Source organism: Primulina huaijiensis, chromosome 7 (genome assembly GCF_012295235.1).
Source record: "Primulina huaijiensis isolate GDHJ02 chromosome 7, ASM1229523v2, whole genome shotgun sequence".
In the NCBI taxonomy this organism is placed as follows: Eukaryota; Viridiplantae; Streptophyta; class Magnoliopsida; order Lamiales; family Gesneriaceae; genus Primulina; species Primulina huaijiensis.
The window spans coordinates 16,086,648-16,104,279 of NC_133312.1; the positions used below are offsets into that span (position 1 = coordinate 16,086,648).

At 36.9% G+C, this 17,632-nt stretch overlaps 1 protein-coding gene across 3 annotated transcripts; it reads left to right on the forward strand.

Annotated features, from left to right (window-relative positions):
* Positions 1–3,458: 3,458 nt before the first annotated feature.
* Positions 3,459–15,816, forward strand: LOC140981160 (general transcription factor IIH subunit 2). Of its 3 annotated transcripts, none has more exons than XM_073447460.1 (5): positions 3,459–3,512; positions 12,973–13,258; positions 13,956–14,417; positions 14,606–14,978; positions 15,354–15,816. In XM_073447460.1, the coding sequence occupies exons 2-5, from the start codon at positions 12,974–12,976 to the stop codon at positions 15,500–15,502; spliced, it is 1,269 nt and encodes a 422-aa protein (XP_073303561.1). In that variant the 5' UTR covers positions 3,459–3,512; position 12,973; the 3' UTR covers positions 15,503–15,816. The 3 variants fall into 3 exon arrangements, with proteins under 3 accessions (XP_073303561.1, XP_073303560.1, XP_073303562.1); XM_073447459.1 differs by lacking the exon at positions 3,459–3,512 and adding an exon at positions 12,675–12,820; XM_073447461.1 differs by lacking the exon at positions 3,459–3,512 and adding an exon at positions 12,802–12,820 and having other exon boundaries at positions 12,970–13,258.
* The last annotated feature ends 1,816 nt before the right edge of the window (positions 15,817–17,632 follow it).

The window sequence follows — 17,632 nt, forward strand, 5'->3', positions numbered from 1 at the left end:
TCTCTAAAGCACGAGCAGCAGCATCCCCTGGAGGAGGTGGTATTGGTGGTGCATTCCCTTGATGATTCACGCTGTTCTCGGCTTGATTCTCATTAACAGGGGCACGTCTAGGAGGCATTTTATCTGAATGTTTTTCAAATTCTAACGTAACCAACATGCATTTAAATCTAATTTTTCTAATCATGTGACATATCCTACTTCATTTTTAGCAATGTAAGCACGCAAAGCATAAATACTCAGAAAGCTAGTAAACATGTAACGTAAACATATTATTCATGTCAATATGCCGGTAACATCATATCAAATCATATAAAGCATGTAAAACTTACAAATTGAGGCTTGACGACTGATCTTTCCGGCGCTGATGGTGGCACAACCCTTTACAGGACCTTTGCTCTGATACCAACTGAAACGTCTGCTTATTCGTTTTCTTAAAAAGTACTAGAAATTTTTTTTCCTCAAACTTTCGGCCTATACATATACATAAATTAACTTTGCACCATTTTAAAATAAAACCTCCAACTAATATTTGAAAATCCCAAAGAAAATAGTCAAAACATGAAGTTGTTAATCATTTTACCAAACCTAAAAAGCCATAAATGTTGAAAAGTGTAGCTCATACTAAACCTCTTAAAAATCTCTCAAAAGCGTAAATAAACTTCGTAAAAATCTTTAATGTAAAATCATGAACTTACATGCGGAAAATAGAAGCGCCGGTCCTCGGGTTATGTACACCGACAGTCCAGCAAGGTCACCCATCAAGTCCTCCAACATCATAATTATTAATATCACCTGCATCATACACATCTAGTGAGTCTAAAGACTTAACACATCCTATCCTTGATAACAAGTAATACGTAATACAGTTCACATACAACCGTGAAAAATACTTGTACTTAAAATAATATTTTTATCATGATGAATAAACTTTAATCATAAACATTTTTTTAAATATTTTCATATCAACATATTCATATCAACATTTAATTTTAACATATTTATATTCATATTCATATTCGTATACGTGTTTGTTGAATTCAGGTCGTGATTGTGACTCGTATTCTTAATCGTATTGGGCGATGGATCCATCTATAAAAACCACAGTACTAGGCGACGGGGACACCAGCGACACTCTCACTGGTCAACTGGTCCTTGGCCAACGTATTAACATATTCGTATCCGTATCCGTATCCGTATCCAAGGAAACACGATCGTCGGGCTCCCACTGAGACCATAATCCTCACGATATCTCCAACAAGTAGTAGTCACAATCCCTTCACATCCTTCGACATGTTATCATCAATTAATAAAAATCATGCATATACATATCTTTTTATTTTTCAAACCAAGCATGCAACATATCTTTTAAATATTCAATTTAAAACTTAATAATTCATGAACATTTAAAAATCATATTTCAACATATAAAAATTCATAAACATCCATAATCATTGAAAATAATCATATTAGCATATAAAATAGCATTTAGGACACTGCCATGACGTTTACAGATTTCTCGGTATAAAAAGACCGTTTTACCCCTGGACGTGACATTTTACTTTTTTGACTTTTCTTAGATTTCTTTGACTCTAACATGTCCCAAATAATTATTTAAGCTTAAATTAAAATTCTCATAATTTTATTTAGCTTAAAAACTAGGCTTTTTAATTAATTCGTAATTAATCGTTTTGATGGCGTTTTAATCCTGAAAAATTCCAAACTTTAATATAAAATTCCTAAATTCCAAATTTAGCCTTTTATATTATTTTAGCCCCCATGAACCCCGACTCGACCCCCCCGTGAGCTGTTTTTCAATTATTTAAGTTTAGAAACCCTAATATGACACCTAAACTTCGACCCCGAGCCATCTTTCGATTTTCTCGAGTCACCCCCGAACCATGTTGATCCAAACTCTGACCAACACACTAGAGTACCCTACTGGACCCTTGGACCCCATAGATACCAGCCCAAATAAAAAAACGAAACCCCCAACTCCAACCCCATGCTTGGCCGAGAACTTTTCTAGTTTTAGGACTCTTCTTTAGTTGAGCTTAGGGCCAAGAACCGTGACCCAGCCCTTGAACCCAACCCATGTGTACTCACCTAGGACCCTAAGGACTCACTCAAACCCAGCCCAGGCCCCCTGGACCGAGCCCACAAGCCTGCGCAAAACACAGAACTTGCGCCCCTCCCTAGCATCTCTCGGGTAGGAGTCCTTGTTGTCAAGGACTCCTCCCAAGCCCCTTAACTCGAGTCCTAGCATGGCTAGGACTCTTCCCTTGACTCTCCCACGGCCCTGTCTAGCCCTGGAGCCAAGCCAACACTAAGCCCAACCGTGAAGACAAAAACAGAACCCCTTGTTTTCCCATGACAGCAACATGCTTCAAGCTTTGTGTGTTCGGTTTTGTGCTTTGTTTGTGGCTTATTTTAGGACTCTAAACTCCTGTAAAACAATTTCTAAACCTGTCTTGATCATGTCAGCCCTTTTAACACATACAAAACATGGTTTTGGAAATTACAAACACCGATTTAGAACACATAAGCATGTAGTTACGAAAATTTAACTTGTGCTATGTTTTTCCTTAAAAATCATGCATTAACAAATAATATGGTGTGATGATGTTTTGAAAGAAAGAATAGCCATGCCTTTGCGTATTTAATGCACGATTATTCGTTGACGACGTTGAAGAACGGGGGCAAGACCTTTAGCTTTGAATTCTCCTTAAGCTTTGCTCGATTTTCTTCTTCCATTTTTTTTTTTTGGTGTGTTGTGTGCCGTGTATGAAGTGTTTTGGGAGGACAAAATTCAGAAAAGTAGGCGTGTACAAGTGATGGTGTGGGGAGGGTTTTATGTATAATCAATACTAATTAAACACTAACAAGGCTTTAGGCCTATTAGGCCAACAATTTAGGTCCATTAGTCTTAATTATGATTTAATTAAAATATTTAAATAGTTTTAGTAAAAATAAGTTTGTGAATTTAATATCCGGATTGCCAAAAGTTCATATTTTTTTTTGAAAAACCAACACCGATAAAATTTATGTCCCGGCGTTTAAAATCACCTCAAAACCCCTTATTTTCAAAAATAAGAAAAACCATCAATCATATTTTAAACAATTAAAAATAATTATTTAATAAAAATATTTTACGTTTTTCAGCCCTCGGTCTCCGTTCTTCGGCCGCAACTTGAATAATCCTTAAAAATAACGTTTTATGCATCATGACAATTAAATCCTATTTAACATATAATCATGTATGTCACATAATCAATTAAGCAATTAAATCATTTAATTACTTATTTTTCATATTTCTTAGATTTGCATGCCGTTGCGTTACGTCGTCTTAATTTTGGACCTTACATAGATAATCCAATTGGTCCTTGTCACTTAACAATGCTATAGCGTTCTTCAGCGATTTTTGTACTAACATTTTTTCGTATTAATTTCGTAGATTTGCTCGTCGGTGTGATCTTCCAGCGTTACGTGGATCTGCATATCTTCGTGCACGTCAGGTTTTTAAAGCGTTTTCTTTATAGAAAATTTAATATTTAATTTTAATTTTTGCGTAGTAGTTTATTTATGAATTTTAACGTAGTATTTTATTTATGAATTTTAGCGTAATAGATTATTTATTTTGTAAATCATGCATGAGTTTTTTTACTAGATAATTAAGTAATGTTATTTTTGTAGTTACTTATTTAACTTTTCGTTTTATAGTTTTTCATAATAGATTTTAAATAAATTAATATTTAAACACTTGTAGGCTTCAATGGATAATACATATAGAAATTGGATGTATCGTAGGTTGGAGAATGTGTTCTTAAGTAGTGAATTTTGTGTTGGTGTTGAGACATTTGTGTCATTTGCACTAAGTCATCATGAGTTTTTATTGGATGGGAAATTACGATGTCCATGCAACCATAAGAAGTGTCGAAACAAATGTTTTGAGGATGTCGAGACTGTAAAGTTTCATTAAGGTAGATATAGTTTTGTACCGAACTATTATTGTTGGCAGTTTCACGGTGATCAGTACGTCCCTCCTATGTTTCCAAACTTCAATATGTAGGCTCCTTCTTCATCTACTTGTTTCGTAAACAGATCAACTCAACAAAAATTCATTGAACCGATTTAATCTGATCAATACTTCTGTAATACTGAACATGGAAACCAATACTTCGATGACACATTAAACGACCTCGATTTTTTTTTCTAATCATAAATCATAAGTTCTAAAATACTAACCTAAATAAAATAACTTAACATAATCAACAATCATAATAATTTAGCATATGAATCTCAAGAGCATAAAATAAATATTAGATCATCACCTAACCAAAACTTCCTAAATTGACCTTTAAAAATATCAACTAACAATAAATAAAGCATAAAAATATCTCTAATAAAAATCCTTAACATAATCTTTAAATCTTAAATATATCTAGCTAGTGCGGAAACATAAATGCTCTTGGGTGTGTATTGCTGCACTTGATCGACTCAATCGTCACTGTCTCCAAAAATCATCAAATCCTGCATCATACAAACCTAGGGAGTCTAAAGACTCAGCACGTTCTAAACATGGATAGCAAATAATACATATACATCAACATGCATTAAAATCATATTTTTATTTAAAACAATCTTTTGAACATAAATAAACCATTTAAAAATCATTTAAGCATAAATAAATCATACTTAGTAAAATCATTTTAAAAATAACTTTAAGCATAAATAAATCATTTTAAAAATCATTTAAAAATAGCTTTAATCATCATCATAAAACAAATATCATAAAAATCATTTTTATCATAAGCTTTCAATCATATATCATTTTGGGTGAAGTTTGATCATTGAAAGTGACTAGTTTTTATCATTTGGTCGACTGCAGTCTTAGCCCCACATGGTCCATGGGGGTGTGCACTTGGTTCCACCGTGAAAATACGATCGTCGAGGTCCCTCTGGGACCTTTTCCCATACACGGGGTCCCTCTGGGGCCTTGGCCCTCACGTCATTCCCACAAAAATCATATATCATATCTTTTGTCATAGTCAATTCACATCCCTCATTTTCTTCAATTCATCATTGGGATAAAATGGATCAATTAAATAAACTAGGTCGAAATATTTTTTTTAAAACTGTGCACCTCATAAACAAGTGTCCAAAATACTACAACAAGTTATGCTCCATCTTATTCAATTTACAAGATCAAGTTCAATATCTACAACATGATCAAAGATGCAAAACTTGTTCAAAATAAAGTCATAACAAACTAGTGCTTATCAACCACATAGCAATTGGTGAACAACTAGATCTATGTCTAAGCCCGGATCACCACTCTAATCTCGATCTTTCATCCTCTTCTCGACCCTGATCATGTCCCACCTGTTGTCATGCACATATACAAACACAACAACAGCCGGATAACTCCGGTAAGAAATATATTTCCGAGTATAAACAATGTATACATGCATTTCATACAAGCATATACAAAGGCATAAACCATTTGTCAAACAACATGTATCATAATATAAGAAAACATAAATCGATACACAGTTTTAAATCAAACTTTTAACTCTTAATCTTTGACTCGACTTTTATCTAGGGATCTCGGTTTGAATAAAAACGTAACAAGTCTCCTACCTACTCTCCCCGGACTCCAGGTAGCTTCTTCTATGCCATGACGACTCCACTACACTTTCACAAGCGGAATAGTCTTCGTTCTGAGCTGCTTTTCTTTACGATCGAGAATCTGAAGTGGTTTTTCAAAATAACTCAGAGTTTCATCGGGTTCGGCCTCATCAGGCTGAAGAACATGAGAAGCATCAGGAAGATATTTCCGCAGTATGGATACATGAAAGATGTCATGTATTCCAGATAGAGACGGAGGAAGAACGAGTCGATATGCACGATTACCTATCTTCTCAAGAATCTCATACGGACCGATATAACGTGGAGACAACTCCCTCATTTGCCAAATTTGACTACGCCTCTAAAAGGAGAAATCTTCAGAAATACTCTGTCTCCTTGCTCAAATTTTAAAGGTCGACGTCGAATATTTGCATATTTGGCCTGTCTATCCTGAGCTGTCTTCATTCTTTGCTGAATCAGCTTTACTTTTTCAGTCATATCTCGAATCATGGCAGGCCCAAATTCAGGTACCTCTGAGATATCATCCCATTAGAGAGGAGATCTGCACTTCTTGCCATACAATGCTTCAAACGGTGCCATCTCTATACTCGTCTGATAGCTGTTGTTGTATGAGAATTCACAAAGTGGTAAGGAATCTTGCCAACTAGTGCCAAAATCTAGCACTACAGCTCTATGCATATCTTCCAATGTCTGGATAGTTCTTTCTGATTGTCCGTCTGTCTGAAGATTGATATGCAGTACTCAGGTGTAATTTTGTACCTAGAGCTTGTTGCAAACTGTGCCAAAAGTGCGAAGTAAATCGAGGGTCACGATCTGATACGATAGACTTTGGCACGCCATGCAATCTAACCACTTCTCTAACATAAATTTCTGCCATCTGATCGTGTCTGTACGTAATTTGGTATGGAATGAAACACGCTGATTTTGTTAATGTGTCAATAAAGACCCAAATCGCATCACAACCTCGGGAAGATCGTGGTAGCTTCGTAACAAAATCCATGGAAATGTGATCCCATTTCCATTCTGGAATAGATAAACTATGCAGTAGACCTTCTGGTTTCTTATTTTCGGCTTTCACCTATTGGCAATTCAAACATCCAAACACAAAATCGGCGATATCTGATTTCATCTGTTTCCACCAAAACTATTTCTTCAGATCATTGTACATCGTTCTGCCACCAGGATGAATACTAAAACGACTACAGTGTGCTTCTGTCAAAATCTATTGTCTCAACTCTGAAACATCTGGCACAACAAGACGATTATGCACATATAACACATTATCACGAACCTGATATTCTGATTGATGCCCTGATCTGACCATCGCAATCGAATTCTGAATATTCTGATCGACTTTCTGTGTTTCTTTGATTTTTAAAATCAGCTCTGATTCAACTTGAATGGTGCAAAGTCTCAGAGGTTTACAATCTGTCTCAAATATCAATCCAGAAAGACATCAATATTCAATCAAATTTGAGACACCAATCGTCGATAGGGATAAAGAACATACCTTTCGACTCAGTGCATCAGCTGCTGCATTTGATTTTCCTGGGTAATATTTGATTTCACAATCAAAATCTTTCAGCAAATCAAGCCATCTCTGTTGCCTCATATTCAGTTCAGACTGTGAAAATAGATATTTCAAACTCTTGTGAAGAATAAATTTCAAACTTCTCACCATAGAGATAGTGTCGCCAGATTTTCAATGCAAACACGATGGCAGCTAATTCAAGATCATGAATCGGATAGCGCGTCTCATGTGGTTTTAATTGTCTCGAGGCATAAGCAATAACATGTCCTCGTTGCATCAAAACACAACCTAGTCCCCTGTGAGAAGCATTACAATAAACAAAAAAATAACCAGTACATGACAGAATAGTCAACACCAGAGCACTGATTAATCTCTTTTTCAACTCCAGAAAATTGGATTCACATGTCTCTGACCAAACAAAAAGGCATTCTTCTGGGTCAACTGGGTAATCGGCTTAGCAATACTAGAGAAATCTTTGATGAATCGACGATAATAGCCCGCTAAACCCATAAAACTGCGTATCTCTGGCACTGATGTCGGTCTAGGCCAATTGATCACAGCTTCAACTTTTCTAGGATCAACAGAAATACCATCTCTTGATATAATGTGCCCCAGAAATACAACTTGTTTCAGCCAAAATTCACATTTCGATAGATTTGCATATAGTTTCTCAGCTCTCAGAGTCTTTAATACAATTCTCAGATGCTCAGCATGATCAATCAGATTCTTTGAATAAATCAGAATATCGTCAATAAAGATAATGACAAAATCATCAAGATATTTCTGAAATATACGATTCATCAAACCCATAAATACAACTGGAGTATTCGTTAAACCAAACGGCATGACTATAAACTCATAGTGGCAATACCTGGTTCTGAAGCTGTCTTTGATATATCAGAATCTTTAACTCTCAACTGATGATATCCAGATCTCAGATCGATCTTGGAATAAACAGAAAAACCCCATAACTGATCAAATTGGTCATCAATATGAGGCAAAGGGTATTTATTCTTTATCATAGCTTTGTTCAATTGCCGATAGTCAATGCAGAGTCTCATTGAACCGTCTTTCTTTCTGACAAACAGTACTGGAGCGTCCCAAGGAGAAACACTTGGTCTGATGTAACCCTTGGCTTGTAAATCCTCTAGTTGATCTTTCAATTCTTTCAGTTCAACTGGTGTTATTATGTATGGAGCTTTAGAAATATGTATTGTACCTGGTATCAATTCAATGCTGAAGTCTATTTCTCGGATTGGAGGCAAACTCGGAATCTCATCTGAGAAGATGTTAGCAAACTCACATACCACTGGCAAATCTGCCAATGAAGGGCTCGACTTCAATACATCTACTGAATACACAAGGAATCCCTATGCTCTCTTCTGCAATAATCGAGTCATAGACAAAGCAGATACTAAAAGAATTCGAGCTCTGGAACCCTTATCGTAAAATTTCCATTCATCAGCCATCTCAGGCCTGAATCTTACAATTTTCTGAAAACAGTCTACGGTAGCTCTGTACTTGGTCAGCATACCAATACCAATAATGCAGTCAAAATCAGACAAACCGAGTACAATACAATTTAATTCTATCTCATTACCGTCATACTGCAGCATACAATGTCTAACAGAATTCACTGATATAAGACCTCTCCTCAAAGTTGAACAGACAGATACTACAGTAGATAAAGACTCAACAGGCAAAACATGTATCAATGCAAATTGCTCAGAGATAAAAGTATGGGGTGCACCAGTATCTATCAACACATAAGCATGATAACCACAAAGAGAACAGTTACCTGCAACCACATCATCAGGTGCTTCTTGGGCCTGTTTCTCGGTCAAGGCAAACACTCTGGCCTGCTGTCTCGGAGGCTGGCTAACAGTCGGGCTTCCTCCTGACCTCAGCTGTGACTGGGTAGGTGGTGGCTAGAAAGAGTGAACAGAAGATGGTCGTCTATCAGCCTGAGCCACTGATCCAGATGATCCTGCTCCCTGGGATCGTTGAAAACCTCGCTGTGGACAGACTTTGGCAAAGTGTCCTGGCTGTCGACAGATGTTGCAACTACCAAACACTCCTTGTCATTGCTCTGTTGGATGTCTTCCTCAACTTGTTCTGCAATAAACCCCAGTATAATTGGAACTCTGGCCAGAACCAGTCTGTCGTGAGCCACTGGAGCTAGATGAACTACTTCTAGATTTATTAAACTGTTTCCCTCGGGCTTTCAGATTATCCTTCTTCCCACTGCTGCTACCGCCACTATCAAATCTGGGAGGTGGTTGGTGGAACTGGGCTGGAGGTTGTTGCTGTTTTTGTGTTTGAGCAACATAGGAAGTTCCTCGCTGCTTGATCAAGCCCGCTTCAACTCTTTTTGCTCTGTTTAAGGAATCAGCAAAATTATTTGGTCGCCCCATATTTACCAGTGTAAAAATATCAGGATTCAGCCCATTGATGAACCGATCAGCCACGGCTTCATCATTATCAGCAACATGAGGAGTAAAACGTAGCAAAGTAGAGAATTTGGCCACGTATTCTTCAATATTCAAACGACCCTATTTCAGGTTAGTAAACTCTACACCCTTGTCCTTTCTGTACGATACTGGGAAAAATCATCGATAAAATTCGGCCTTAAAGATCTTCCAAGTAATCACCGTACCTCGATGCTCCAAAGCTCTCTTTGTTGTGAGCCACCAACTTTTTACAACATCATGTAACTGGTGCCCAATCAGTCTGACTCTATGCTCATCTGTATAGTCAAGTGAATCAAACAACATCTCAGTATCATCAAGACAGCTCTCGCAGTCGATAGACGTCTCAGTGCCTTTCAAAGTCGAAGGTTTGAATGACTGAAATCTCTTTAACAGTGTTTCCATGGGTGTCACTGTAACATCCATCGGATTATTTGAAATACTACCCTGTTCTGGGGCTCTTCGAGGAGGCATATTTGATTATCAAAATGGTTAGTAATCAAATCTAGCAAATCTGTCGTAGTCCTCCTCTAATCATCAGACTTCTGATCAAGAATCGGTTCTGATTCATTCTCCAATAATACATGTTTCCAATCAAATCAGATAATCAGGTAAACATGTAAGTTCGAAAGCAGTAAAACAGGCTGTTATACTAGCATATAACGTTTTAATAAATCTCATGCTAGTACCACAGAAGCAAGAAAAAAGACTCAATGTACCCCGCTCACTCACTTCTATTTCAGTCTAAGGAACATACAGCTCTGACACCACCTGTTGTGGGGACCCGGACGCTAACTCATTTTCTTCAATTCATCATTAGGATTAAATGGATCAATTAAATAAACTAGATCGAAATTTTTCTTTTAAATCGCGCACCTCAGAAACAAGTGTCCAAAAGACTACAACAAGTTATGCTCAATCTTATTCAATTTACAAGATCAAGTTCAATGTCTACAACATGATCAAAGATGCAAAACTTGTTCAAAATAAAGTCATAACAAACTAGTGTTTATCAACCACATAGCAATTGGTGAACAACTAGATCTATGTCTAAGCCCGGATCATCACTCTAATCTCGATCTTTCATCCTCTTCTCGACCCTGATCATGTCCCACCTATTGTCATGCACACACACAAACACAACAACAGCTGGATAACTCCGGTGAGAAATATATTTCCCAGTATAAACAATGTATACATGCATTTCATACAAGCATATACAAAGGCATAAACCATTTGTCAAACAACATGTATCATAATATAAGAAAACATAATCGATACACAGTTTTAAATCAAACTTTTAACTCTTAATCTTTGACTCGACTTTTATCTAGGGATCCCGGTTTGAATAAGAACGTAACAAGTCTCCCACCTACTCTCCCATTCGAGGTGGTGGTACGTCCCTATTCTCGGACTTCGGCACAATATATCGAGTGTTTGCAATAGGTGTCGATCTTTCTCCTAAGTGCATCGATATAAACCAAACGTCCAGTGACTTGGCACCTCTACCAAAGACTCATCCAAGATGTCTATCTCATAATATATGCTTTTCTATAACTCAATAGACTAAGCATATTAATCTCAAGAATTTCAAACACATCAAAGCAATAACAATTTAGTATGTGGTTTTGGGAACTCAAGTTATATCCTACTCGAGTTATCTATCCCGATTAAACATTGATTTATACCTTTCTTTTTCGTAGTTCTTGGTTGTGTCAAATTGATCTAAGTCGTGCTCAACAACCTCGCACTCTTCAAGGTATAAAAGCTTGGCAACTTTGATCTTTCTTCTATCAGTTTCGAAGTTGAATTCTCGAGTTCGAAGCCTTCAATACCAAATCTGGAATGACATATTCGAGAGGCATAACATCAATATACAGCTCAAAGCAAGACATGGTAAGATCAATCTCAATCTAATTACGTTTCGACGGCATAACGGCGTAATTTCGAGATTCCCTGCAACTCAAACTTCAATAGATACAAACCACAACTCATAACCAATAACAATTACAGCCCACAATTTCAAAAATCTGCACAGCCCCATTCGAACATAAGCTGGAAAAACTATAATAATTGCATACGTTGTCCGTTATTCGATCCGGTTGCGATTATATGCTTACCATAATCTCAAGAACACATAATATCGCTCAAAGTATGATTTCTCCAACACCAAATTTTCGAACCATGCAGGAAAGAAATAAAACTTACATCCCTTCGAAGCTCTTGACGAGAGAAGCACAGAATTATGCTCGGATCGAAAATTGGATGGCCGGATCTTGCACAATCAAATTGCTAAAATATGAAAAGCTTGAGAATTTCCATGGAAGTCTCGGTTCTTGGCTGAAAATTCTGAATGGAATGGAGGTTGGTTACATGTTAATATGCATGGCAAGACATGTGTCACATTTTTCATTTAGCACTTCTCGCGCATATGCGCGTCCAATGCTCGCGCATATGCGCGAGACTTCCTGTCTCGGCGCTTAGAAATACACCTGCTCGCGCATATGCGCGCCTGCGCGAGACTTTCTGTCTCGGCGTTTGGCTGCTCGCGCATATGCGCGTCTCGTCTCCGCGCATGTGCGCGACATCTTCTGGCCTCCACACGTATCCCATGCTTTCCCATGTCTTCCTCGGAGCTTGTCCTTCCATGATAACATCAATTCATCAATTAAATAAGGTGAGTACAATGATATAATCTCGGGCCTTACAAGCCACCACCAAGCCCAGCCGACCCTAACCAGCCCAGACCCAGCCCAGACTAGACCAGGCCCTTGAACCCCCCACGCGAGCCACCTGAATCATGATACACAAGTTTTTGTTATTTAACATGACTGCTAAATCTGACGTCCGGACAAAACCAACAAAATTTTATTATCGTGTAGATAAATATAATGATTATATGGAGATAATTCTACATTTCGCTTTTCCTTTTATACCACGTGTCAATTTAGAGTATACTTTCGAATTGGTTCTCTATTTTTCGTTTATTTCTCAGATTTGGTGTTTAACATTCACTCTAGTTAAAATGTTGAGATTCGGTCTATTTTATTTCCAAAAATAAAATATTTGGCCTTTTTTTTGTTCTTTTCCGATTACTATAATTATATAAAATTAAGAAAGACCAACCCTAGCTTCAGCGCAGGGGAGCTTCAAGCCTGGAAAGGGGCTTGGAAGGGTGTATATTATCGTTTATTCCGGAAAATGAGCTGTTCTAGAAATAATCATACATACTATTTTGGACACAATCAATTGCAGATTTGTGTGAAATTGTAATCTTTCTGCATATACCCTGATTTCCTTTTGTTTTGTTTTGTAAAAATAAAGCAGCATGTCGCACAATGAAACAAATGGTGAAGATATACGATTTAACAGGGAAGAGGACGATGATGATGAAGAAGAAGGAGATGGTAGGGGGCTTGATGCATGGGAAAGGGCATATGCAGATGAGAGATCTTGGGAGTTTCTTCAAGAGGATGAATCTGGGCTTCTCCGCCCTATTGACAACAAAACCCTTCAACATGCTCAATATCGTCGACGTCTTCGCGCTGCGACATCTGTCCGAATTCAGAAAGGCCTGATTCGTTATTTGTACATTGTTCTTGATCTATCTCGGGTATGTTATTTTAACAGTTTTCCATCATGAAAGTAATCTCTTCTTGATAGTTTGCTGTAAACCCACATTTTATCATCCAATTGAGGTTGTGGAGTGTGTTGCGCTCGGGAAAAAGATCACCCACCCTCTTTTGATAGTGTAATTGAAATTAACTGTTATGTTGGAGTTTGTCTTTTAATTAGCTAGTCAGAGTGGGAATTGTTCACAGAAGAGACTTGTGGATGCAGGATAAAGAATTTCCTTGAATGCGCATGAGTAGTTCCTATGTGTTAATTTTTATGAAATGTTGGTTTGCTTGTTGAACTTAAATTAATGTGTTTGGCAACATGTATATCTTGCGAGTTTGATCGGCTGTTAGGCCTGCCTTGCACATCTGGTGGCACTGGTTAAAATTTTATTTTAAGTGTATCATTTTTAAAACCATATGCAGTTGCCCAAAATTATAGAAGTCGACTTCTGTCTTTGAATAAAATATGAATAACATGCAGTGGAGTTATCTGAGAAAGCAGAGCCCGATGTGATCATTTTCTGTTTGTATCTTATTCATCTTTTAAAAAATTATTTTTTATTAAGCTTTAGACCGTTTTAACAGCACTAGTGAGATAAGAAATCTCTTGAAGTATTTCCCTGTATACGTGCATATAATTTTTTTAGTTGTTCTGTAGCAGCAATGATTAAATTAGAATTTGACACGCAGGCCGCGTCAGAGATGGATTATAAACCAAGTCGAATGGTTGTTGTTGCTCGACAAGTGGAGGCTTTCATCAGGGAGTTCTTCGACCAAAATCCTTTAAGTCAAATTGGTTTAGTGACATTAAAAGATGGAGTTGCACATAGTCTTACAGATCTTGGCGGAAGTCCTGAGTCCCATATCAAAGTGTTGATGGGTAAGTTGGAATGCTCTGGCGACGCGTCTCTCCAAAATGGTCTTGATCTTGTACACAGCCTCTTGAATCAAATCCCAACATACGGTCACCGTGAAGTTCTTATTTTGTATTCTGCTCTTAGCACTTGTGATCCTGGTGATGTAAATGAAGCCATCGAAAAGTGCAAGAGTTCTAAAATCAGGTGCTCAGTTATTGGTCTCTCTGCGGAGCTTTACGTGTGCAAATGTCTTTGCCAAAAAACTGGTGGATCATATTACGTTGCCCTAGATGAGGTGCGTTTCATTTGATAATGAATTTTTGAACATGCGAGAGTGGCAGTGAAAAGCTAGATTTTCTTAAAAAGAATCCTAAAGGTGTTGTTCTTTATGATTGATACGGTAAGGAAAAATCACACCCTCGAAAGTACGGGTAATATTTATCTTCAATGTTATTACTGATTTCTGAATTGCTTCCATGACAGGCTCACTTAAAAGAGTTAATCCTTGAGCATGCACCGCCGCCCCCAGCTATAGCGGAATTTGCGATTCCAAATCTGATCAAGATGGGTTTTCCACAAAGAGCGGCAGAAGGTGTGATCTCAATTTGTTCTTGTCATAAGGAGGCTAAGAGTGGTGGGGGATATATTTGCCCGAGATGCAGAGCACGCATCTGTGAACTTCCAAGTGAATGTCGAATATGTGGACTGACACTTGTTTCATCACCCCATTTGGCAAGATCTTACCATCACCTCTTTCCTATTACGCCATTTAATGATGTATCACCATCAGTGTTAAATGATCCACGCAAATTGCCGAAAAATTGTTTTGGTTGCCAGCAATCTCTTCTGAATCCAGGTAGTTACTCTTACCTACTTTCCACTTTAATCTTGTTTGTCAAATTTAAAGCTGCTCTAAGTATGATAATGCACAAATGCTATCAGATGACTGGTTTGTCGAGTTGTCATGTTTTTCTTTTTCATCTAAGCTCAATCCGTTTTTCCGAGTATCATTTTTCTGTTTCTATCCCCAGTGTTAAGCAAGGCGATTCTAATGGAGCTTTATATGAAATATGTCTTCCCTTGACAAATATTTCTGGTTCGTGATAACGGAAACCATAATATTGTCTGAATAATGTTTCTGAAGTTGCACAGTAATTTGGTTATTTGAAGTTTCTCTGTTGTTTACATCGTTCTGTGCTTTATGCTTCGTTCATTGAATCTGTACAAGCAGGAAACTTGCCAGCTCCTTGTGTTTCTTGTCCAAAATGCAAGCAACATTTTTGCTTCGAATGTGATATTTATATTCACGAGAGCCTGCACAATTGCCCAGGTTGTGAGGGCTTCCGGCACTCCAAGTCCATGGATGCTATGCAAGGATGATAGAACTGGAAACTGTCATGGCAAGGACTTTCCCGGTGGAAGCAGTTATTGTCTCGCATGGTTCTTCTCTTCATTCTTCAGGAAACTGAAAAATCACATGAGGAAGCATCAGAGGATTGCAGGATTCATTCGTACGCAGGAAGATTGCGTTGTGTTTGGACGTTTTTATAATGCAAGTTAGTGGAGGGGCAGCAGTATCGAGTGTTTCTATCAGTTCTTGAGACTGCAAATTTTGAAATTTTGGTTCATTTCACTGTGAGCATTTCAATGTGAGCATTTGATTGTATAAATTCCATACTTTGTCCAATGATTTATGAATGAGAACATCTCAAACGACAGTGTTGAATTTCACCCAAGGCCTGTTCATGGGCATCCAAAAATCAAAGAAGGTCCATAGTATTTGGTGGATGGAATTTGGATTCATTTTAAGGTTTGTTATACTTGAAAATTTGAGTAAAATTCTCATCTATCATTCTAAATCGAATTGAGTCGAATATTAAGAAAATTTTATGGTTTGAATTCGACTTGAATTAGATATATCCGAGTTCGAATTCGGTTTGAATTAAGACTCGAGTTCGCTTAAAATATTCAAACAAGTTGGCGAGATACTCGAAATAAAAGTCGAAATATATTTATTTAGTATATAATTATATTATATTAATAAAATATTAAAAATAACGAGCGGTTTGTGAACTTTCTAAAAAATAATATGGGCTCAAGTTCGACTAGAAAAAATGTTCGAATTCAACTCAAATTCGATAATTTCAAACACAAGTAAAATATTTTTCTAGTCGACTAATTTATTGACAAACACCTCAAGTTCTCAACAACGTCCATATTAGTGTGTCGTTCTAGTCGACTAATTTATTAACAAACACCTCAAGTTTTCAACCACGAAAAGCCAACAGAATTCGAGTTTTAGATCCAAAAATTATTTCAAAACCAATCCAAAAAATTTTTTGCTCAAACTTTGTACATCAAACATGGATTTTTACGCATAATAAACAACAAAACATATAATATGGCGAGATTGATGCAGAAACAATAGATTATACATGCCTTTTGATAATTAAAATTACCGAACCGACGATACCGAAGCGGAAACGGTGCGAGGATTGATCCGGGATGATCGTGGAACGATTTTCTTGCAACTAAAATCAACGAAAACTTGCTGGAAAATGACGGGAAAGGGGCGACTGCTCTTTCTTCTATGAACCCTAGAATTTGCTCTCAAAAATGAAATGAAGGTGAAATGAAAATTGTGTGTGTGTGTAACTGTGTAAGTGTGTGTGAGGAGGTGTGTGTGTGTGTGCGTGTGTTTTGATTATTAGGGAGAGAGAAATTATTTAATTACATAATTAACAAGGTAATTAAAATACTAACTCCCCACTAACCTATAATAAAAGTTTCTAATTTAAAATAAAATGCACAAGTGCTAAATCTTTAAAAGTTTAAAATCATGAAAATCACCTAATAAATAAATTAGGCTTTTAAAAAAAATGCGAACAACTTAATAAATCATTTAAAATGCTCCATCCTTAACTTAAAATAAAATACCACATTTTAAAATCGTCAAAATCGTCGCCGGTCTCTTTTCCTCGATCTCGCATCGAATAATCGCCTGAAACATGAAACTCGAGAAAATATTTTAACGTGCGTCACGTAAACATAAATAATTTAAAATAATGTAAATAAATAAATCATGCCTCGCTAAACAAATCGTTTTAAACTTGAATAAATAATTTAAATAAATGCATGGGTTTTACGTGTACTGATTTTATGCTCTACAAAACCTATCATTGAGATAGAAAGAGTGACGTAGGAGTATTTGAAGTCTCCAAATATCCAGAAAAATACTTGTGTTCATTTTTCCTATTTACTATTTCGTAACTATCTTTCAAACCTTCAGTTTTACAGTATCCAAGCCAAAATATTCAAATCTATCACTTAGTTTATTTCTGCATTATTTTTAGTTAACTAATTGATATTGACATATAAGATTTCGAGATCAGTTCCTCAAATAACTGACCCACATTCGAAAAAAACTTAACAAGTATAAAGTGTTTATTCAACCCCATGCTAAACACTTTACCTATTTAACTGATCCTAACACCTTTGCTCATGTGGACT